The sequence below is a fragment of the Arachis duranensis genome, chromosome 8 (genome assembly GCF_000817695.3).
Source record: "Arachis duranensis cultivar V14167 chromosome 8, aradu.V14167.gnm2.J7QH, whole genome shotgun sequence".
Lineage (NCBI taxonomy): Eukaryota > Viridiplantae > Streptophyta > Magnoliopsida > Fabales > Fabaceae > Arachis > Arachis duranensis.
The window spans coordinates 45,312,768-45,336,380 of record NC_029779.3 but is presented as its reverse complement, the minus strand read 5'-3'; the positions used below and the strand labels follow the sequence as shown (position 1 = coordinate 45,336,380).

Here is a 23,613-nt window from a genome sequence, read left to right as displayed (position 1 = left end):
TAGCTTCAATTGCTGGACGCAGCTTAACTTCTCTAATTGCTATTCCAATGTAAAACAATCTCACCCCATAGTGTGTGCTGATCCACTTGGTTTGGATTTTCATTTGTCGTTATGGTAGGGTATCATTCCGTTTACATTACTCTCGGTTGTTTCTCTTTGATCTTCAATGCAGCTAAGAGTTCCGGACAATTGCTTCCAAGCTCAAATCTCGATCGTGTATGTTCATTGATTCATTGTAATGCTCGAGTCTAATTAACGTATTGAATTGATGTGCATTTTTTCTTTCTTTCTTTTTTTTTTTCACAACTGGCTTATCCATGGTCAAGCTTGTGGTCACCTTGATGAGTGGGACAATTGGTCTAGAGTTTTGAAGTTGTTTCATACTTAAGGTGAGATTCAAGCCCTTGACATTTGGTAAAGGGAGAATGGGTTCCTTCCACTCAACCGCATCCCCCAGGCTATTGACGTGCACATTGTTGACATTGTTTCTATTTTTTTTTTAAGATTGCTGAGTCGTTAATTTGAAAGCCAACTACCTCTTTGTTTAAGCAAAGTATCTATGAAAGAACTCTACCATAATTTTATCTTCAGATCGAATGAGACCATGAGTCGATGACTGTGTATGTGAAAGAATATGGATGATATTAGTTATGTTGGTCAATATTGGTCCCTCTGTACACTTGGATTTGGATTGAAGCACTAATGGAAATTTTGTAAGATAAGTTGGATGCCATTACTAGAAATTGTTAATAATGGAATTTTGTAAGAGAAATTGGATGCCATTGCCTGAACTGAGTTGTATAGTTATAGATGCCAATCTCAATCTTATAATTATTAATTTTTTTCTTGGTTTTAATGCTCTCTAACTGGAAATGTTTCAATTTTTGAATAAGAACCCATGTTAATTTCAGTGAACTATACCTGGATAACTGGCTAAGGATTGACAATGAGGCAGAAATTATTTTAAGTTTACATTTATTTTGAATTTGTAGTATCAGAATGTAAAATGGGATTCTGTCACTTGAATTAGAATTGAGTGATAAAAGTTGTAATGTTAAATTTAAATTTAACTGCTGTTGATTCAATAGTTCCTAGTTTTCTTTGAATTTTTCTGGTAGTGGCATAGTTCAAGAAAGAACATTTATGCTTAACTTAATTGCCGGTGCTTATGCCAATTGTTTGTTTGTGATTAGGGATGTTTATGGTATAGTTCTTTCATAAAACTACATTAAACTATTTTAAATAGTTTAGAAATTGCATCAAACCATTTTCTTATACAGTAAACTGGTTTTAAATCAAATTTATAATTTAATACACCGGTTTAGAACCGTTCACAAAAATAAAATCAGTTCTAATTTTAAAAATAAATTTAAATTGGCTTATATAAAAAAAAGATAGTTTTTAACATATAAAAGATCAGTTTAAGTTTTAACATGTTATTAAATAGCCGATTTTATGTGATAAATGTTTATATCTGCAATTTACATTTGGTAAATCATTATTGTGTTTCATGATAGGTGTAAATTTTGTTCGCAATTCGTGGATCTGTCCTACGATTTATTTGTTTCTACTCAAATCGTAAATCTAAATCAGAATCATTTTTTTTGTTAAAATTTATTTAAAAAAAAATCCTGGCATTACATGAAACCAACTTAAAAGTGAGCTGCTCTGGCTCTCGGTCAATAGTTGTTACCTTAATTCTCTAAATTGTAGTTGGGTAAACCAGATTAGATTATGAGTGTCTTTCGGCTATGCTGGAAATTTAAGTGTGTGAAACGGATTGGAAATTTGAATTGGAAATCCTTAGTTGTTGCAGCAAACATTAGGACTACCTTAGTCGCCAAACACGAGGTTTTTATAGGATTTTTACTATTAAAAGTGATTAGGAACATCTTAACAACTGCAGAAACCACAGCTTACATATATGTGCAAAGAATTACTTAAATCAAGTGGCGTAGAGAGAAGAGGATTGGGAGTGTGATAAGGATTACTTTAATCTGGTGGCGTAGAGAGAACCCAGAGGAGAACTGGGTAATGCCACAAGAGGGACGACAAACTGTACAACGTTTGCTTGTATGATATACCCAAGGTTTTGAAAACATAAAGTAAGAAATTTAAAAATTAAAAAATTCAATTAAAATTCAGTTGNTAAAAACTAAGTCACTATGATTAATTTATAGACTTTTTACTCAATTTTTCTGGTTTTAACAGATTTTTTTACAACTAAATTTTATCTCGAATTTAATCGATCAGGTGATCATTTCTCAATTAACCCCGTGCATTTGTTTTAACTTTCAAAAAAAGGGCTTAGATAATTTAAATCTTTATTTAATTTACAAAATCAAATCTGATGCAACATGCAAGAGCTAGAAACTAATTGTTTAAGAAATTATTCAAATTCAGCTTCAGTAATTCAAAAATTATTTCTAGGGTAAACAATCAAATTGATTTTCGAAAGATTTTAACTTTGAGAAAAAGGACTCTAAAAAACGCAAAAGACAAAATAACTTCCAAAAGATCTTAAAATTTGACAAAAACATCCAAATGTAAAAATGTGATGTCACAATAAACGAAAAATGCTGATATAGCAATCGAAAGAATTTCAGTGATAGCGACAGAGCTTCACTGGCGTTTCCGACAAGGAGAGAAGCGGAAGAAGAGGGCGCCAGCAAAGGGAGGACTGCTGCTCACTGTCACTGTTGTTGTCGTGGTTGCAGAGGGAGGAAGCCCGAAGATAACCTTGAGAGGGACGCTGGGACGGCACAATAGAGGAGGAAGGGGGGAGCTGTCCCATCGTTGCTGTCATATACTATCGCCGCCCCTAGAGCCAGTTGGAACTGCCACCTTCGACACAACAACAAAACGTGAGGAGCCAGAGTGAGCTTGACCTTCTCTTCTCTCCTCTATTTCTCTGAGTCTTCTCTTCAAGCTAGAGAGGAAGAGAGAAAGACAAATAACAGGTGGGATACAAGATTGATAGAGAACGAGATGCGAAAATGCCATTGTCGTAGCTGCAAGCTCTCTTCCTTGCCGGAAGCTCTTCCAATTGTCAGATCAACGTTTTCTATTCACTCTAACGTTAAGCTTTCATGTTTATGTGTTTTTGTCAAATTTTAAATTGTCTTTCACATCTCTCAAGAGTCTTTTTTTTATTAGTTTGTGTTTTTTTGTCAAATTTTAAATCTTCGAAAAATTATTGTCTCTCACATCTCTCATAGTCTCTTTTATTAACGCCAAAATTTTTCGGATACCCTTCTGAACGTAATCAAAGTAAAAACTGATTTCCTAGCCAAATAAGTGAGACTAACGACGCATTCAAGAGACAACTCACTTTCTAATTATCTTCATCGCTTTGACAAAAAAAAGATGTGGACGACTAATACGGGTTTTGAAAATTGAAGCAGAACACATATCATAAACGATTAACTCTGTTACTGAAATACTCATCATCCACGGTCAATAATACAACCCATCAAACTCAAATTGTAGCATACACAAATACCAGCAACTCACAAAGATCGTCAATCCGGGGACATAAGCTCTTACTCAAATGTGTCATCATCATCATCGGGAAGAGGCTGGTTAGCAGCTTGAGCAAGCTCGGCTTCATGCCTACAAAACCCGACAAAACCATAAATCAATCATAAATTCACAGTAATTGAAAAAAGGACAAGAGAAGCCCACTTCAAGACTAGTACGAAAGAACTAATGGATTTTGAAAACTTATTTTTGAGAAACTTGAAAAAGGTTAATCCTAAACCGTATATATTTTTGACACTGAATTTCAAAAAACCCCTCATTTTATGATGACAGAAAGCTTACTGTTGTTGCGCGGCCAAATCGATTTGAACTTCTGGAGGAGCCAGGGCAGGTGACTCTACGAAATGCAAGTTGGGATCGCTGCAAAATTAACACAAGTAACAACATATAAGTAAAAACAAACTTAAAGATTGATCATTTATTATTTTGTAGAAAGTAAAAACCACAGGTATGTACCCTGCAAGCTTCCTGGCAAGGTAAAGGAAAGGCTTCTCAAAGTTATAGTTGCTCTTGGCCGATATTTCATAGTACTGCAAATTCTTCTTCCTGTGGAAGGTAACCTGCTTTGCTTTCACTTGTCTGTTCTTCACATCAACCTTGTTACCGCAGAGAACAATTGGGATGTTTTCACAGACCCTGAAAAATCAGATATGCAGAGAAAGCACTCAGTAAGGTTCTCTGACTAGGCATTAAATGACAAGAAATAAAGCAGATAAAGGGTTTAACAGAGTTCATTTACATACCGGCAAAGATCACGGTGCCAAGTAGGGACGTTTTTATAAGTCAACCGGGCAGTGACATCAAACATTATGATCGCACATTGCCCATGGATACTGAAACATAACACACCATGTTAAACACAATACACACAGGGAACAAAACCCATACCTAAACAGAAAGAAATCCGTACTAGTAGAATGGAAGGGAGAAAACAAAAGCTATACAAATATTCTTGGAGGAAAAAAATATAACATTTCAATACCATTCCTAAAAGCTAAATTCCAACACGAATAAAATATTCATTGAAATATGGACATAGAATAATTGAAATGCATAACAGCTAAACTGAAGATAGAAGAATAAAGAATGACCAAGAAATCAACAAATTCTAATTTATCAATTATGATGAAGAAAAAAAAGAATGTAAAATCAACTAATATTTCAAATCTAAGTACCACAACATGACCATATCAAGTCACTACAGAAAATGTAATTCCAAAGCACAGAACAACAAACTGTGAAAGTATCCTTGCACAAGCAAATGGATATAACCTACACGCTAACCAAACAACCACCAAAATCTTCAAATTTACTTCTAAGCATTAAAAAGCAACATAGAATTTCACAACCTTACAAAAAAAACAATTTTAACACTATTCAGACTGCAGGGGATGTTGATTAAATTTCACATACAGAGATGTCGATAGAAAGAACTTACTAATATCCATCTCTCAAACCACCAAACTTCTCTTGGCCAGCAGTATCCCAGCAATAGAAACGAATCTTCCCGCAGTTTGTGAAAAAATCCAATGGGTGGACCTCCACACCAATGGTTGCTGTTAAAAAAAAAACATTTAATATTACGTTAAGTATTACATATATTCTTAAATTAAATCATTGTATTAAATAAGAAATAAGAAACTCGCTAGCTCACGTTCATATTTCTTCTCGAATTCACCAGTAAGATGTCTCTTCACAAATGTGGTCTTTCCTGAAATTTTTTTTTTGAAATTCCAAATAAGTTAATCCCAATCAATTGGTAACAATACATAGTTTAATAGAAGACAAAGAGCCACACATCATTCAAGCACTAAGCAAAGTCATCTTTTAAAAATAATAATATTAATATGAACCAAGAAAAACCTCTAGATAAAAAAAAAAGCAACAATGAAAAATAACGTATTCATCTAGCTACTAATAACGTGATTCAATTCAAATACAAAAGAACGAGCTACGAAATTATAAGCATCAGTCACAACCAACATTCCTTTCAGTTACACATTCGTTTAAACACGCTTAATCTAGGTCTCAAGTTTTAGGTCGGAAAAAAAGCTAAAAGAAAAAGATATTAATAAGAGTGAAACCTGTTCCACCATCGCCGACGATAACGAGCTTGAAGCTAGGGTAATCGACGGTTTGCTGATTCGGCAAAGCCTGCATTCAAGAAAACATGGAAATGATGAAAAAGAAGATCAAATTTAAAATTTCACGAATCGTAATCAAACGCAGACACAGAGAGAAAGAGAGGGAGAGTACCATGAGAGTATGCGAAGGAGAAGAAGATGATGAAGTATTAATTTGTTGGTGTTGTGGTGTGTAGCGTCGAGAAACCAGAATGGAAATACAACGAGGGTTTATAACCATATATATATATGTGTGAGTTAGAGGGTTTCAATTCCTCTACTCAGCGTCAATCGGACGCTGCTCTATTTTGAAAAATATTAATAATTAATAATAACAAATAAAAAAAAAGGTTATTTTTACTTATTTTCAGGTTTTTTTTTTACACATTGAGAAACCAACTTAGCTTTGTTTTTAAGCTATTTTAAATATTTGTAAATATTTTTAAAAGGTACTTTTTTGTTTTATAATCATATTTGTAATTTTAAACAAAAGTTTTTTTAAATATTATATCATTTTTTAAATTTTTATTGTGAAAAATGAGACAACGCAAAAGCTAATAAAAAATAAATAAATATATCGCAATGGTAGGCATGAGCACAACAATGGAAATAAAATCCTTTTCATTTATTTAGTATCAGTCTAGATAAATAATTTAATTAAATTTTTATAAAAAAATAAAATATAAGAATTTCTATTGATTTTTATTATTAAAGCACTTGATTTAAAGATATTTTAATAAATAAGAGTGAAAAGACAAAAAGAAAAAAGACATTTTTTATTTATTCAAAAGTTGTTAAATAATTTTTTAAAAAATTAAAAATATTAATTAAAAATAATATTAAATAATATTAATGTGATTTTTCACAAGTTAAAAGTCGAAAAAAATACTTATGCTTTCTATACACACCCTAATCCTATACTTTAAAATAATGAACATATATATGACGTAATTTGTTTTTACTAAATCTTAGAACAATAAATTCCATAATGCAATCTTAGAAAAATTTCTTATCCAATAAGAACAATAAGAACCAAAAGAAGTAAAAAGAAGAAGATAAAATAAAAACAAAAGTTATGAATGAGAGAAACAGAAGACAAATTGAATAAATTATTATTTCTACTCATAAAAATTTAAAATATTGATATATTTATTTATTAAAAAAATATCATTTATATCTATAAAATATATACTTTTATTAATAAAATTATCTAAATTTAAAAAAATTATTTAAAATTCTCAAATTACCCTCTCCTCTTATTCTACACTACCACTTTTTTAATCCTAAATCCTACCATCATTGAAATTCTTCTTCACCACCACCCTAAATCCTAACTACTACCATCACTCAAGTACAAGCACAGGACAAACACAAATTTTAACTATATCTTGTTGTAACTCCATTGAAAGGGTAGCAGATGTGACGGTTATAATATATAGGTCTCAATCCGTTTCCACATTTGGGAACAAACCCAATAACTTCGAATATGCATCACACTTCTCCACCACCCCAACCAACCAAACCTTCACTCGGCCGTGACAGCAGCAGACTCCTGCTCTCCTTTTTCGTCACGATTCTTCCTTACTCACTGAACAGCGTCGACGGCGATGGTGGCAATGACACCCACCGGCGCCGTCGCCCTCTCCTCCTTCTCTGATATCTTGCGTGCGCTCTTTCTTCCAAACCAGCGACAACGACAGCGATGGACTCAATCAATGACGGTGATTGACGCGACGGAGCCGGCAGCAGCAAGGCACGACGACGGCGACAGCTCCCCCTTTCTCGGTTCTGGCTCTCATCTCCTCTTCGGGCTCCCTCAACAATGGCGACGATGATACGATAGCGGCGGCGAGTCCCCGCGTTGCCAATGCGGTCTCCTTCCCTCTCTTCTTCTCTTCTTCTTCCTCGGGTGGGAGTATGTGTATAATGTCTCCGTGTGTGATTTTTGGAGGGACAGGGGGTGGTGGTTGGGTAAAGAAGAGTAAGGTTAGAAAATCTTTCATTTAAGGTGGTTGGGTGAAGGGGGTTGTGGTGGGATTTGAAATTAGAAATGTGGTAGTAAAAATAAGGATAATTTAGTAATTTTAGGTCATTTTTTAGTGTCTGTATAATTTTATCGTGCAGAACCCATATTTCATGGGTATAAATGATAATTTTCTTTTTTTATAGGTAAATATGTCAGTATTTTTAACTTTTGTGGATAGAAATAGTAATTTACTGTACGCATACATAGTTAGCAATGAAAACCAAAAAACCGAGAAAGATAGAAAATAGATTCTGTTCAACTAACTTAACTAACTATGACTTTGACTCTTCCAACTTATCAATTACATCTTTATCCTTCACACCCCCTTTAAATTCGAGTCAGGTATTTGACCGACTCGAAGTTTGCTCTTAAATCTCTCAAACGTTGCTGCTATATGGGGCTTTGTTAACAGATCAGCAATTTGATCTGTTTCTGAAATATGTACAACATGCAATGCTCCCTTCTAAAGCTTTCTAATTGAAAATGTTTGTTTCTATTATACATGATCGAATTTGCAGTTAGCAATACTATGCTAAGGTTATCACAAGAAAATTGTTGGTGGAATAGACATCTAAACACCCAACTCCTGAAACAGATTTTGCAGTCAAACTAATTTTCCTTCACAAGAAGCTAAGCTCCTAAACTCTACCTCAGTGAAAGATCTACTGATTGTGGTTTATTTTTTACAAGACCAAGAAAGAAGATTAGTACCAAAATAAATACATTAACCCAAGATAGATTTTCCGTCTTCAAAGTTTGTTGCCAATCACTGTCTGAAAATCCATAAAGCCTATAATCATCATATTTATGTAGCAGCAAGCCATGATCCTTCGTGTCCTTTAAGTACCTAAGCACTCTCTTAGCTGCTTTTCGATGAAGATTTGCACTCAATTTTAGAAACTATTCTCTTAGTGCTTGTTTCAAGCCATAGAGGATTTTATTTAATTTGCAAATATGAGTTTTTGATTGTTGGTCAAAGCCAATAGGCTGAGACATGTAAATTACTTTATAAAGATCTTCATTTAAGAAGGCATTGTTAAAGTCAAATTGCCTTATAGTGAAGTTTCTAGAGAGAGCAAGACTTAACACAACACTAATTGTTGTAGGTCTAATAACTGGACTAACAACATGCTTGAAATCAAATCCCTCTTCTTGATAGAATCCTTGAGAAACAAGCATAGCTTTATACTTTTGAACACTACCATTAAAATGTCTCTTTATAGCAAAAACCCACTTATAACCTATTATCTTAGCAATTGCAGATTTTGGAACCAAAGTCCAAGTTTGATTTTTTATTAAGGCATGATACTCATCAAACATAGCCTTATGCCAGTGTGGTGTTCATCTGTGAATTCTTTATGAACAGTAGTGTGTAAGAGTTTAGGAGTGATGGTACCTGTTTTAGAACGAATAAGCTTGTTGTGAGTGTTCTTGGGCACAATATTACCAGGTTGTGTAGTTGAAGTTCGTAATTCTGATGCTGTATATATAGGGAGTTGAATTTTAATTCCTCAAATAGGCATCATTCTTTGAACAATGACTTGATTCTGTGACTTAGAAAGACATTAAAAGATTAGTAGCACCAACAGTATTATCCGAAGAATCATTGTTTATAGTGTTGCTTGTGTTAGACGCAATAGTCGAACTACTTGTTTGCATGACCTGTGAATCCTTATTAATTTCAATAGTAGAATCACAATGCTTATTCTTGTCATTGTTAATGATAGATTTATTGTAAGAGTTAGATTTTAATGCAGGAATCTGTAAACCAATAGAAGGAATAATCTTATCAGTATTTGTTTTAGAATCAACTTGATGTTAGGAAAATAATTCAGAATATAGAAAGTAATTTTCATCAAACACATTTCTAAAAACAAATTTTGTTATTAGAAGATAAACACTTGTATCCTTCATCCTTTATATTGAGAGTCATAACCAATAAACACACATTTAGAGGAATATATTTCTAGAAACATAACTCTAATCATTAAGAACCCAATGTTTGGCGAAATTTTTCTTTATAAATTAATCTAAAATATTAATAAAAAATTTATATACATTGTTGAGTTTAGAGAAATAATCAACGAATTTTTTATGATGATAAACATGGTTAGTTATTGGATCAAAAGCTCAAAATTGTTGTGATATGAGTTTTGTTGTTGTAGGCCCACATTAGAGTTGGAAATAATAAATGGGCTGATTGATTGGGCTACACTACTTGACTACTAAGCTGCTGCACTACTTGATCCACTAACTGCTACCCACATCTGACCAAACAATATACTAAAGGAAAAAGGGCACATGGGCTGATCGAATATGCTGCAGCCCTCCTTGTTCCAACAAAGACAGAGAATCAGAAACTAGCTTGTAAGGGGACGGGTCTCTGTGTGGGTAGTTTTTCGGGTCGAGTTGAGTTCGGATTGTGTGGTCCGGGTTAGTTCTTCTGGCCTAAGGCCATGTCCAAAAAAAAAAAGGAAACTAGCTTCTTCCCCAGGACCAAGAAAAATAAAAACTAGCTTCTTCTACACAAAAGTGAGAAGCACTTTTTGGGTAAGAGAGAAGTTGCAACAAAAGGAAGAACTTTTATGGTGTGTACCCATAAATGTTTGGGAGCTGTCCAATCCTCACTATTCATCTTATAGTATTTTTTTATATATTTTTATTTTGTATCATGATCTTAAGTTGGATTAGTATTTAATGTTGAGAGTTTAGGGTATGTTAGAAAAATTGAGGTTCAATAAGAATCTGTTTAAAAGCAGAAGCATAAAAAATAATTATTTTGTAATTTATGTAATTAAATAGACAACTCTAAAAATATTTCAAACAGCAAATAAAATGGCAGAAATTAAATAATTAAACATCGAAATTTTAATCGTAGAAAAACTTTTAAAAGAGGGACAAAAAACTCACGGAATCTAGTATAATAAAATTTTCTAATATCAAATAATGGGTACACAATCAGCCTTCCTAATAATATTAGAACATCTCAACAATCAACAAAATACATAATTAAAACTGATTGAATCAACATAAACCTTTCACAAAAGTAAATATCTTAAATCAGACAAAAGAAAAAATAATACAACTAGCAAGTTATATCCTAATATTTATCTTTATACCAGAAATAACATACTAAAATTTCATAAAAAAATAAAGCAAATTTACCAATTCAACAGGAGCACATTGAAACTGCCATCCCCCTTCTCTTCTCCTCTCTTCTCCTTCGGCGATGGCTCTCTCTTCTCCCCAATTGTTTCTTTTCTTTTTTAAAAAATGGGAGATTCAAACTCTCTCTCTCTCCTTCCCGTAACTTAAATCCACTTTCTTTTCTTTATTCTTTTTAGGGATAAGTATTATTTTGATCTCTAACGTTGAGGGTCAGAATCAAAACCGTCTCTAACGTAATTTTCGATTTAGAATCATCCTTAACATTTTTTTTTCATATTAAAATCATTCTTTTAATTTTTTTCGGATAAAAATATCCTCACTACTACTAACACAATTACCTCCTCTACCACCACCAACACCAACACCACCAACACCAAACCAAGAAGTAGAAAGAGATAGCAAGAAAGCAGAAGCAAGAAAGTAGGAAAGTAAGAAAGCAAAAAAATAAGAAAGCAGAAGCAGAAAGCGATGTAGATGAGGCAGCGGGGCGGCGGCAGCGTTGTTTTTTTAATTTTTTAATTTTTTTATTAAAGTAGAGATAGTTTAGGAATAATTTTATTAAAAAGAACGATTTTAATACAAAAAAAATGTTATGGATGATTCTAAATCGAAAATTATGTTAGAGACGATTTCGATTCTAACCCTCAACGTTAGGGACAAAAACAATACTTATCCTTTTTTTTAAATGTGGATCCCATTTTAGTCGGAGACCCACCTACAGCGAGTGAACTTAGCTGATTTAAGTTTGGTGAGAAATTTGAGTCATTTCGAATAAAATATGTGAGAAGTTCGAGTTTAATGAACCTAATCGATACCAAGATATTTAACTCTTTTTATGCTTTATATCTATCTTGAATTGAATCTTCTTCTCAACACAAAATGACTTGACAAAAATAACACATCTGTCTTCAATTGAATCTTCTTTATCGATGTTGATTAAAATGACATCGACACAAAATTATTTTAACATAAAATTACTCTGACTCAAATTTTATTGAGTAACGTATTATTGTGCCGTATCTATTATGCATATTTAAAAAAGATATATAAAAAAAAGGCAAACACCTGTTGCATTTTTTTTCTTATCTTGCTAATACTATTAAAACTATTGTACATATTAAACAAAAATAATATAAATATTATTTCTCTTTCAACTAATACAACTTGTCTATATTTATCTCTGCATTTTAAAACTAAAAATCACACACTTAAATAAACTTTCTTTTACTTGAAAATGATAAATTATATATTCAAATTTAGGATTTAAGAGTTATGAACGCTAATCAACCTGACATCATCAATAACCGGGCCACATAAAGATGAATCACTCTTCATGGTATAGAAGGAGCTGAGGAACACAATTCTAGTTCTTGTGCTAATAGCCTTAAACTTGAGAAACCCAAGTTTGAAGCCACCTTTACCCTTTGATTCATAAGACACTTTCGTGTTCTCTTTTGCTGCATAGACTTCAACAACCATTGGGCCTTCACATGAATCACCAGCATCTCCAACATCAAAAGTAAGGAGATAGGTTCTGCCAACAACTGTTCTTACAACTTGTGCAATGGCACTTTCTTTTCCAGCTACAAGCTCCACTGCTCTGTTTCCTTGTGGGACAGAGAAGTGTTGAGAATCTATGTACTTCACTGCTTTTAAGGACTCTACAATCCATGCTGGTATGGGAGAGTGGTCACTTAGGTCTACAATGTTTGGTGGAATTAGCACACCCCATGATGTGTTTGGGAATATGTATGGTCCTTCTTCAAATCCACCGTTCTTTAATATGTTAACTGTTCAGTGCCAAATATATTGTAGTTAGAACATGCACTAATTGTTAACTGTTACAACATTTTTGAATAATGTGTGAACAATGTGAATTAATAAAGTTAAAAGAATAAATTTAAATTAGTAGTATTAAATTAGGATGTAGTATATTTTTATTTGATTGGTGGTTGTTCATGTTATTTAAGATAGTCATTATCTACCTAACATTTCCCTTATTAAAAATAAAAAAAATTGAGTAATTTATTTTGTATGAAGAATTGGTTTCAATGTTTTATTACTAATGGATAAGGCCATAAGGATAAGTAGTATCACTCATAAAGAAGGATCACATCAAAGTTGACATTAATTGTAAAAAGTGAACTGTATATACAATAATTATAATTGGTTTAATTATTCTATTATTTCTATAATTTTACTAAATTTTTAATTAAATTTTTATATTTTTTTTATTTAGGTACTTATACTATATCAGATTTTGTAACTAAATTTCTATCGTGATAAAAATATTAGAATTAATAGAATATTTTATTTAACCGTACAAAATATTCAATCAAGTGTAAGGCATATTCGTTTTGTTTAATAAAATATTCTGTTAATTCCAACATTTTTGTCATAGCAGAGACTTAATTACAAAATTTAATACGGTATAAAAACACAATCAAAAAGAAAAAAGTATAAGGACTTAATTAAAAATTCAGTAAAACTATAGAGATCGATAAAATAATTAAACCTATATCATTTAAGGAGGATATATACATATTGAAAATTAAAATGGCTTCGACAAATCAAATATTAAAAATTGACCAATAAAATCAAAAATTCAAAAATTTAAAGATTTAGTTGATATTTAATCAAAACTGAATCGGATATAATAAAATAATATATTTATATATAAAATATTTATAAAAAAGAATTTTTTGAATTTTTTATTTTAAAATAGTTAATACTTAAAAAATTAAATCGATTGAACTAATTTACTAATTTTTTATTATTTTTAATTTTTGATTGATTTATTAATAATTGATTTTCAATTATTAAACCGAACTATTATGATAATTAATTTTTAATTAATTCAATTGAACCGATCGGTTGGGTTTAATCCTCAAAAACCATGGAAAAAAAAAGCTTAATTAATGAAAGAAAACAATGAGGAACATTGTGCAAAGATGGTGACAGATATAACTATGTCTCCTTTAATTTATTATCTATTATTAAATAATAGGATAATGAGTAAAACAAACATGTTAATTAATTAACCAAGTCAGTATATGTTTCATTTGTTCTTTATAATCTCGTATTATATTGTTATACAAATAATTGTAAACAAATGGAAAAAAACGCAGTTCTATTTTTGTGTTAAGAGATGATTTTTTAATTTTCATACTACTTGTTGGCTTTCCTAAATATATGTTATATAATGATCCAAACAACTAATATAAATCTACCTATTAAGGTGTGTGTACATTATATTGTTAAACCAAAGCCATAATTGGCTTTTATTATTGCCAAGACAGGTAATTAGTGTAATAATATATAACTAGTTGAATGGCTAAGCCTATAGGCATTAGTATAAAACAATCCCTTGTATATTGTGTTGTGCATCACTATTATTTTATATTTATATTTGTGTCCTATCTTTGAGACTTTGACTAATACTCTCCTCATAACAGCCATGCATGCATGGATGCTAACAATAAATCTCAAATAATACGATATTCATATAAAATAACAACGTTGTGTTTTTGTGAGGTCAATGCGTGTATTAAAAAAAATTAATAATAATAACTAATTAATTAATGATAACAATCATGTATATACAAAAAATTAGTATTGATTAATTTGGTGGCTAATTTTTTATATGCGTATAGTATTTTTGAATGAGTAAACATATACAAAAGTAGTTTTATATAATTTGAAAGTTGTAAATTCAGAATAAATATGAAAAATAAAGTATTTTATCAAAGTTTAAATTAATAAATCTGGTTATTATTAAATATATTTATTTCCCATTATTAACTTCTCAAAAAAATTCCTCATTCATCATTATAAAGAGTTGTACTCCATAAATACTAAAAAATCAACTACTATATATAAAATAAATGCAGAAATATAGTTTGTCAAAAATAACGATGATGTTAAAAAATACTGATTAAAGAATAAAAAAATATTATTAATACATCAAACACTATTAACACTTGCATAAAAATATGTTCTTACTAATTAATTGTATATTTAAATTATTTTTTTAATTAATAAAACAAAAAAATCAGCTGTTTAGTTGTTAAAAAAAATACTAATATCAAAATTGTGTTTATTATAAAAGGTGTACAACATAGCAAGATTGTAAAGAACCTGTTAACAAAAGCTGATTTTGTAGTATATACACATAACTTTTTTTTTTTTAAATCTCAAACATATTAGAATTTCTATTCCATAATAATTTCATGTTTCATCTATTAGTGATACGAAAATGAGAGTTTAGTGTTAAATTAACGGTGAAAACTCAAGTGTAGTTATGCGTTAACTTTATATCAAGTTAATAGTTGAGAACTACTAAATGATTTGACTAAATTTTTACCTGACTCAGTTATCAACTTTACATGAAATTGGCTGTACCTCACTTTTCATCTAAATTAATTTATAGAAATGAAATAAACTTACTTTTAGTTGGTCTAGGAGGGTAGAGAGCTTTGATAGCAACGGAATCAATGAGTGGTCCACAAGCTTGATCCTCTTCCTTTGATCTTGGATTATGAATAACCAACTCAGCAAGAGAGTAATCTGCTTGAAAAGACCAAGCATAAGCATCCCAACCGTCACTACTATACAACGTTTGCATAGGTAACACAACCCAATCTGGTGCCACAGAAACATTGAGTCTCTCATTTTGTGCACACGTGCGAGCCACCACAAACGTTATGGAATAGTAATTTTCTTTTATGACCTTGATTCTCTGTTTGATTGAAGCACCATTGCCAAGCCTCACTGCATGTGCACCCTCTGGCACTACTAGCAACATGTCACCTTGTTTTTGACCTGATTTTATGTACTCCACTAAGCCGGAGATCTCCCACTCCGGTATGGCGTCGCGCTTCGTCACCACCGTGCCTTTCATGTCCGACGCTTTCGGACCTTGCTCGAAATTTCCATTTGCCACTTGTCCTGCATCAATTGGTTTCTTAGAGATCGACCGGTGAAAAAATGAATCTGAAAATGAAGTGTTAAACTTGTGTCTACCTCAGAGTTTATCATCTAAATAATCTAATTATAAACTAGTTGATATATATGTAGACAAACATACATTTGTGTTGGTTAATTTAAGCATATATACACATATTTACTCTAGCTAGCTACTTTATCAAAATAAACAAATATCATATTTACTAAATTAGTACGTTTAAAAGTATTGTATTTTGATATAATACAAGTGCGTTGATTGTTAAGCATATTAATGTAATTAAAATGATATTATTTTAAAAGTAGAAACTCAGGTGCAGATAATTTCATATAAAATTGATAATTGAGAACGGTTACATGATAATTTAATCAAACTGTTAAATCATTCAATGATTCTCACTATCAACTTTAAATAAAGTTAATTGTACTGAGTTTTCATTTATTTTAAAACAGACAGAATAGTATGTATCTTACCGTCGTTAAAAGAGAATGCTACGTGGTATAGAACGCACAACGAAGCTAACAAAAGGGAGAGTCTTCTCATGATAGCAAGTAGCAACCGAACACACCAATGTTAACAAGATTATAGCCTAGAAACTAAAGGGAATGGAGAAAACAAATGCAGAGTATTGAATGGAATGTAGGTGTATGTAGAAGAAATGGGCATTGGCTCCTTATATGTATGCTTTGTTACCAAACAGCACTAAGATTTCGAATAAAATAGCAAGAATGCCCTTATTTGCACTAAAATAATACCCTAATTGAATCTTGGAAGTTTACTGGTGTAGGTTCGTATATATATATATATATATAGGAGACAAAAGCTCATAATTGTCACATGCTCCTTTTAGTTTTAGGTCCCTTAACACCATATTATATATCACTAATTTCCTGGATGATGACTCTTTTGATTCTACAGATAATATTTTTTCCAAAATTTTAAAGAAAAAGTATTGGTAGACAATGAAAATACTAAACAATTGATATGTCGGATGTTCAATTTAATAGATATACAGATGATTATGTTCATTATTTTTAATTAGATGGTTATTTCTTTTGATTTGATTTACTCATGCACAGTTAACAATTATTGGATGTTCAATTCACTAAATGTACAGTTAGTTATCCTAATGTTAAGGTTTAAGAGGTAGTTTAGAAGTTGAGTGTTTTTTTTACTTTATTGGTCAATTCTAGAACCCATTGTTCACATTATTTACAAAAGTCATTGTCCACCTAGCAAAATCAAATTTTAAATTGTCAAGTACAAATATATAATAGTTTTATATCTAACCCGCAAAATTTTATTTTCATAGGCTTGAACAAATGTAAACAATATACAAGTCATCCAACAAATGCTGAAATTCAACAACTAATGGGAAAAAATGAGGTAACAAAGATTAAAGCTAATTTTTTCTTTTGTAAAAATAAAATGTTATGTATACACAAAAAATCAATTATTATGTATTTATATATTAATATATACAACAATGCTAGAGAATTAAGAGGGTATCAGCCAAAAATCAGCCAAATGTTTCTGGATGAATCCAAAATCTCTATGTGGATGGTGCTTATGCTAGGCATCAGGATGTTTCTTCTATTAAGTTCAGAATTTTTTTTTCATACTAAATGGATGTTCTTTTATATATTTTATAAATTTTTTTATATACTAACAATCAGGATTGTTGGAAGCAGAGTTTCGTGATCCCCGCCCCTAATTCTCCAACGTATCATTTAGAATTTTAATTTGGGGTGAGAAACAATTAATATCAAATATTATAAATTAAAAACAAATAAAATTAATTAAATATAATTATAAATTAGTTAAGTTGTTTATTTTTTGGCTGATCACTTTTTGGTTTTATATACTTTTTCTAATATATATGTTATTTAATTAATTTTTAATTTATATTTTATATACTGATTTAGTGTATGATTTTATATATATACATATATAATTTAAAAAAAAATTCTAATATCATGTCATGAGTTTTCTTTTTTAAAAGTTTAAACTGTTAGATAAATACTCCTATATACTCTTGTATATAACCAACTGAACTTCAAATAGTTGGGTTTGATCAAAATATCTATAACATACATGAACTTATGAGTGGATATTTTTGTATTTTAGTTTGATTTGGAGGGTCTAGCATATGCAACTAACAACTCATGTTAATTGTAAGTGGGAGATTATCCATATAGTACAGTTAATTACTAATCAATTTGTTTTATCAATTGTAAGAAACATGCCATGTGCAGCGACTTGAGATGATTGCGGCGACAACTAGTGTTTCAAACTCGGTTCTTGTTTGAACCGTGATAGCATCCTCATTGACACTTCAATTTGGGCTTATATATTACTAACAAATAATCTGCAAAGAGTGTGTTGATAACTGTTTATATAAACCTGCCTTAGATGAAAAAGAAAAAGAAGAAAAAATTAAATATGCCATTTGGATTGCTAAGACTCATAGTCTCATATATATATCATTCTAGAATTATGCATAATAGCATATGGAGGTAAAATATCATTATATTAGTGATCATTTTAAAAAATGCAATATAAAATTTAAATTTATCAAAATTAAATTTTGATTGTTTTTGATAATAAATTTAAATTTCTTAAAAGTCTTATGAACACGAGAAAAGAAAATTGCTTAAGTTATACATTCATGTTGCATATATACTTTCATATCTCAAGCACAAGTGTCCATATATTTGTGTTTTCTTTTATATGTTTTGAATATATTTTATAAAATTTAATTTTAATGCTATATTAAATTAAATTTTTTTTACACGTCTGTCTATCTAATTAAGTACTGTCTCATTAGCAAAAACAAAAGCATGTGACTTGTTGAGGAAATTCTTCATTCTCTAAAACAAGCATGTGACTTATTTTTTGGTGTAATCATTTCAAGGTTCATTACTTTGTTGACATACACAGTTCTTGAGGCGTATGGACAATTGGACACCACACTTGATATTTAGCATAAAAATGTTCATTTCAATTCCAATTCTTGAGAATGATTAGCAAATTTTAAATTTTATATTTAGATTAGGTAATATAGTTAAAATATGTTGTAATTTTAAGTTTAATGTTAGCTATCTATATAACCTTTTATTTAAAACTAAAAGAGAATAAAATATAAACAAATAACAATCTTGTACTAAGTGAATACTTTATGAAAAATATATATATATGGAATAAGTTCTTAAAAATTTATAAGTTTTTATAGTATTATCTCTTATAAAAATATGGCAAAAATATAATTAATCCACAACAAAATTGTAGACTTCGATACTATAAATTTTCAAAATGTACAATTCAATGCCCTAAATTTGTCAAATGTTTCATAAAAATCCTGTCTACTAAGAGTTTTCTCCAAAATTACCCTTCCACCAAGAAATTATTTTGATGGTAAAGTAACACTGCAAAACAGATCACATGAAAGGACAATTGTGAAGCAAAAATTAATAAAGTCCATTCTGCACCATGGTGAAATTATTCAAACTCTTGGAATAAAAGGATAAGAATAATATATTTTGTTTTGGCATGCTATGGTGTCTATATATATATTTACTTAATTTATTAAAAAAAAATAAAAATTAATATTTAATTTAAAAATATAAAAATAAATAATTTTTTAAATATTTAAAACTTACTATAAAAGGCAAGTAAATTTGATAATTTCGACACTAAATTTACCGATACTAAAGAATTTGCCTTTTGTTTTTGTCCATATTAGAAACTAAACCGAAGCGGAGACAGTGAATTCATTAGAAACAAATTAAGAAATGAGGATAAGAGAAAAATGATTTGATTTTGCACAGCAGTTAATTGACACAAAACAAAATCATAGATTGAAGTTTTTACGTATTTATCAGGAAACACTTGCAAGGTCATATTTAAAAAATGTGACTCGTACAAGAAAGCAAAACTAAGTGTGTGTTTGGATTACAGTTTGCAAACTATAGTTTGTATAAAATTGATTTTGCAAATTTGCTTTTGATGAAAAGTAAGTTTGTGTTAACGTGATTTATGTTTGGCAATCTTTATATCAAAATAGATTATAGTAAAATAAATGTTGTTTGAATTATACTACTCAAAATCACTTTTAGATGAAAAATTACTAAAAGAGACATCAACTTAAATAATTTTTTATATTATTCTATTATTTTACTTTAGATATTTGAATAGATCTTATTAAGAGATATGATAAAACACTAATAAAATACATAAAAAATAACACGAGATATCATAAAAAAAATTCATATAATAAAAAAATTCATATGAACTAGAAAACAATTAAAAATAATAATATACATGAAAAAACAATAGAACACTAAAAAAATAATATAAAAATATTTATCATATAAATAAAATAAATACAATAAAAAATAAAAATATGAAAGATAGTATTATATATTTTATAATGTCAAAGAAAAAGAAAATGTTCTATAAATTTTTTAGTATCGTTAGTACTCTTTAATTTAGTATCATTTTAGACTATAAATTTTTATTATTTATGACTCTTTTATTACTTATAATTAGTATATAATAAAGACGAAAATAAAGTACAGTCAGGAGTATAATAAAAACGAAAAAAACATGCAGACATCGTATATAATAATTACGATCAACAACATATATTATATAAAATATATAATAAAAAGTAAATAAAATTCATATGAATAAAACTAAATAAAAAAATAAAAAAATTTATACACAACATAAATATAGTACAATAAAGGATAGAAAAAAAGAATTTATATAAACAAAAAATAATAAATTTTTTATCTAGACCGTGATTGAAATAAATTTGTATGAAAAAAAATTGGAACGAAAAACATACACAAAGAACTATTATAAAAGTTATATGGTTACTTGTATTTTTTATAGAAGAAAACAAAGGATAAAGTTAGTAGAAAAGGAAAAAAATTCTCATATAATTTCTTAATGATAACCAAATTTTTCTAACAGTTAAAAATTTTGATAAACGTACGTTTAGAGGTGTAAGCACTTTTAGGTTGAGAGTTCCAAAAGATTGCCAAACATAAAAGTGGAACGTTCAAGACGTTCAAACGGGCTTCTCTCTTCCTTAAGGTGAACCCCAAACACACCAAGAAGCTTAGTTTTTCCAATGAAGAAATGCTAGTGAAACAATAGAATGGTTTTAACCAATGTTTCTCCAATCAAAATAGCTTCATTCAAAATTTAATGCACTCAATGAATTGTTCGTTGGCAGAGAGGTAAACCTCCCAATGCTTCAATCAAAATAACACTTGATTGTTGTGAAAAGATATGCGCAGTCCTGCCCAGAACCACTATTGGCCATAAAAATGAAAACTAATGCATTAATTATTGGTGATGCTGGGTAGGAATGATTTTATTAATATCAATGAACCATAAATCATAAGAGAGGCATTCTACTGTACAGATTGAGGTGATATAGAGAGAGAATTAAATTCTTTTTATAGTTATTTTTTATTATTTTATTAATGTTCAAAATGTGGGTCCTAATATTTTAAATCTCTTTTTCATCACATAAAAAAAAGATCTATAAACTTACATCTTTAGCATATAATTCACCATCATAAGATAGCAGCACAGATCAACATGTTGAATTGGATATAGTGTTAGACAGATGACAGAGCAACAAGATAGATCTGGGGGAAAATTCCCCAAATGTTGTAACATCCATAACAAAATAACTGCGCACTTATTATGGCCTTGTAATCTAAATATGTAACGATATAAATTCATTGCTATATAGTACAAACAAAAAGTAGTCTAATGGCCCAATGCTACACCTTATCAAAATTAAAATGTTCAATTATGCTTTCATTTAAACAACATTATTCTTGAACAAATTATCATATCACATTTTATAAGACAATCATGTTATGTATACCAGAGCAAGAAGCAAACAACAAGCAGCATAATATAAGGAGAAGAAACAAGTTAATATTCAAAATTAGCCCGTAAAATCTACAACGAATCTCAAATTGACCCTTGAAATTTCAATAATTTTCAGTTTGTAACTCACGTTAGCCCCTCAAAACTCAAATGATTTTCCCCTTAAATTAACAAAATGAAACAAGGAAATGATGGTCATTTCCACATATCCATCCCGACATGCCCTACTTCTCCACAAAACAATAGTATTGATATAAAATTACTATGATCAATGATGTGCAAGGAGTAACAATGATACCAAGAGCAAGTACAATTTGACATCACGTATTAAAGGAATTATTGGACTAGAATAGGAAGAAGATCAAATGAATTATCCTAAAGCAGTAAATTCCAATTGAAACATAAACATAGTACTCGGATAAATAAATTTGATAACATTAATAACAAAGTTGGTGGTGGTAGAAGGGCTTTACCAAGAGAAGGTGCACACAGGCTTTAAGAGATAATAGGCTTGGGTTTGGGTTTCATGATGCGTAGCAGCACTTGGGATGAATTGCTTTGAAGACCATGTGGGGAAACCAAGCTTTCATGGTAGATATGAAAACTCGGCGTATAATGATAAGAATTAGTCAAAGAATGATGGTTATCATTGGAGCTGTCAATCACAGGAAAATCAACGCTGCCATCATTTAAGTTATATAAAATCATTTGGAAATTTGAAGAAAGGGCCAAAAGTACATCAGTTTCCGAGATGTAGAGAGGTCGTAAAGGTCGTAAAGGATGTCTCATAAAACGGAGTCGCGGGTGGAAGGGAATCATTGCCAATGTAGTCCAAGATTGAGGATCCCCGTATTCCTTCATCTGCCACATAATCCAACGTCGTGTTGTCGTATCCTCATAACAAAGAGAAAGGCAGTCTCTCAAGACAGATAAGTGGGTGCAGTAACCTGACTCCCTAACAGGCAGGGTAAAATGACCATAAGTCTCTTTACCCAAGTCAAAATAAAGAACCACATGTTGAATACTCCAATTAATAGTGCATGCTTTCTTACTACCAAAAAATACCCCGGTAGTATTACCAAAAGTACAAAGGTCGTCAGTTGGGACACCAAGTACGACTAATGGGATATCATCAATTCTTCTCCATGACGAAGTTGGCCCAAATGTATAAATTCTGGTACTAGACTCCATACCAGATGGCCCTTCCTTCTTAAAAATTCCATAAAGTTTGTAGGTGTCACTGAGATGATCGTAACCAAAGCCACGAACGTCGGCTACACCGCTGATTTCCGGTGATTTGAATGTGAATCCGGTACAGGGGTTCCACAACATGGCATGACTGATCTTAAAACTGCCGTCGTCATCAAACATGCATAACAATCCATGGAAAGAACCAACCATGCTGTAGTAGCTTGGTCCCCTGAAGCAATCGAGTCTGGTAGGTTCAGAAGGATTCTCCATCATTGACTGTACGGAGAGAACTCTCATACCGACGGATGGGAATCTACAGTAATAAGCAATTTGTAGCGGAGTCAAACTTGGATCGCGTAAGCATGAACGGCGAAGGTGGTTCCAGGTGAAGTCGGGGGCGGAGATTAGGTTTCTCCATGAAGTGCAGACGCTCCTTAAGGAAACAAGCGTCCTTGCCGGAAGCCTCAGCAAGATTTCCCTGATCAGCTCTTCTAGAAGATCATCATAGCGTTTCACTCTCATCATTGAACAATTAGGATTTCTTTTTTCCATTCTCAATATTAGACATATGGTTTCTGTTTCTTCGAGAAAACCTAATTCAATTCGGCGTGCACGCACACATATATTATCCAAGTACTCTAATAAACGTGTCAAAAACAGTTTTTTTTATAATGATTTTAATTTAAAAA

General features: G+C 30.6%; 3 protein-coding genes across 4 annotated transcripts; all 3 read right to left on the bottom strand.

The window, feature by feature from the left end:
- Nucleotides 1-3,410: 3,410 nt before the first annotated feature.
- LOC107463291 (GTP-binding nuclear protein Ran-3) lies at nucleotides 3,411-5,943 on the bottom strand. Its single transcript, XM_016082068.3, has 8 exons — nucleotides 5,797-5,943; nucleotides 5,625-5,694; nucleotides 5,195-5,251; nucleotides 4,979-5,096; nucleotides 4,284-4,373; nucleotides 3,997-4,176; nucleotides 3,823-3,900; nucleotides 3,411-3,612 (listed from the first exon to the last, which is right to left on the bottom strand). Exons 1-8 carry the CDS (start codon nucleotides 5,902-5,904, stop codon nucleotides 3,543-3,545), a joined length of 771 nt encoding a protein of 256 aa, XP_015937554.1. The 5' UTR covers nucleotides 5,905-5,943; the 3' UTR covers nucleotides 3,411-3,542.
- Nucleotides 5,944-12,043: 6,100 nt separating this feature from the next.
- LOC107463178 (protein DUF642 L-GALACTONO-1,4-LACTONE-RESPONSIVE GENE 2-like) lies at nucleotides 12,044-16,445 on the bottom strand. 2 transcript variants are annotated; one of them, XM_052253454.1, is made up of 3 exons: nucleotides 16,294-16,445; nucleotides 15,304-15,849; nucleotides 12,044-12,647 (listed from the first exon to the last, which is right to left on the bottom strand). In XM_052253454.1, exons 1-3 carry the CDS (start codon nucleotides 16,361-16,363, stop codon nucleotides 12,121-12,123), a joined length of 1,143 nt encoding a protein of 380 aa, XP_052109414.1. In that variant the 5' UTR covers nucleotides 16,364-16,445; the 3' UTR covers nucleotides 12,044-12,120. The 2 variants fall into 2 exon arrangements, with proteins under 2 accessions (XP_052109414.1, XP_015937408.1); XM_016081922.3 differs by having other exon boundaries at nucleotides 15,304-15,804.
- A 1,621-nt stretch (nucleotides 16,446-18,066) lies between these two features.
- LOC127741057 (F-box/kelch-repeat protein At3g23880-like) lies at nucleotides 18,067-23,462 on the bottom strand. The gene is made up of 2 exons (XM_052252409.1): nucleotides 22,207-23,462; nucleotides 18,067-18,188 (listed from the first exon to the last, which is right to left on the bottom strand). The coding sequence occupies exon 1, from the start codon at nucleotides 23,447-23,449 to the stop codon at nucleotides 22,229-22,231; it is 1,221 nt and encodes a 406-aa protein (XP_052108369.1). The 5' UTR covers nucleotides 23,450-23,462; the 3' UTR covers nucleotides 18,067-18,188; nucleotides 22,207-22,228.
- Between the last annotated feature and the right edge of the window lie 151 nt (nucleotides 23,463-23,613).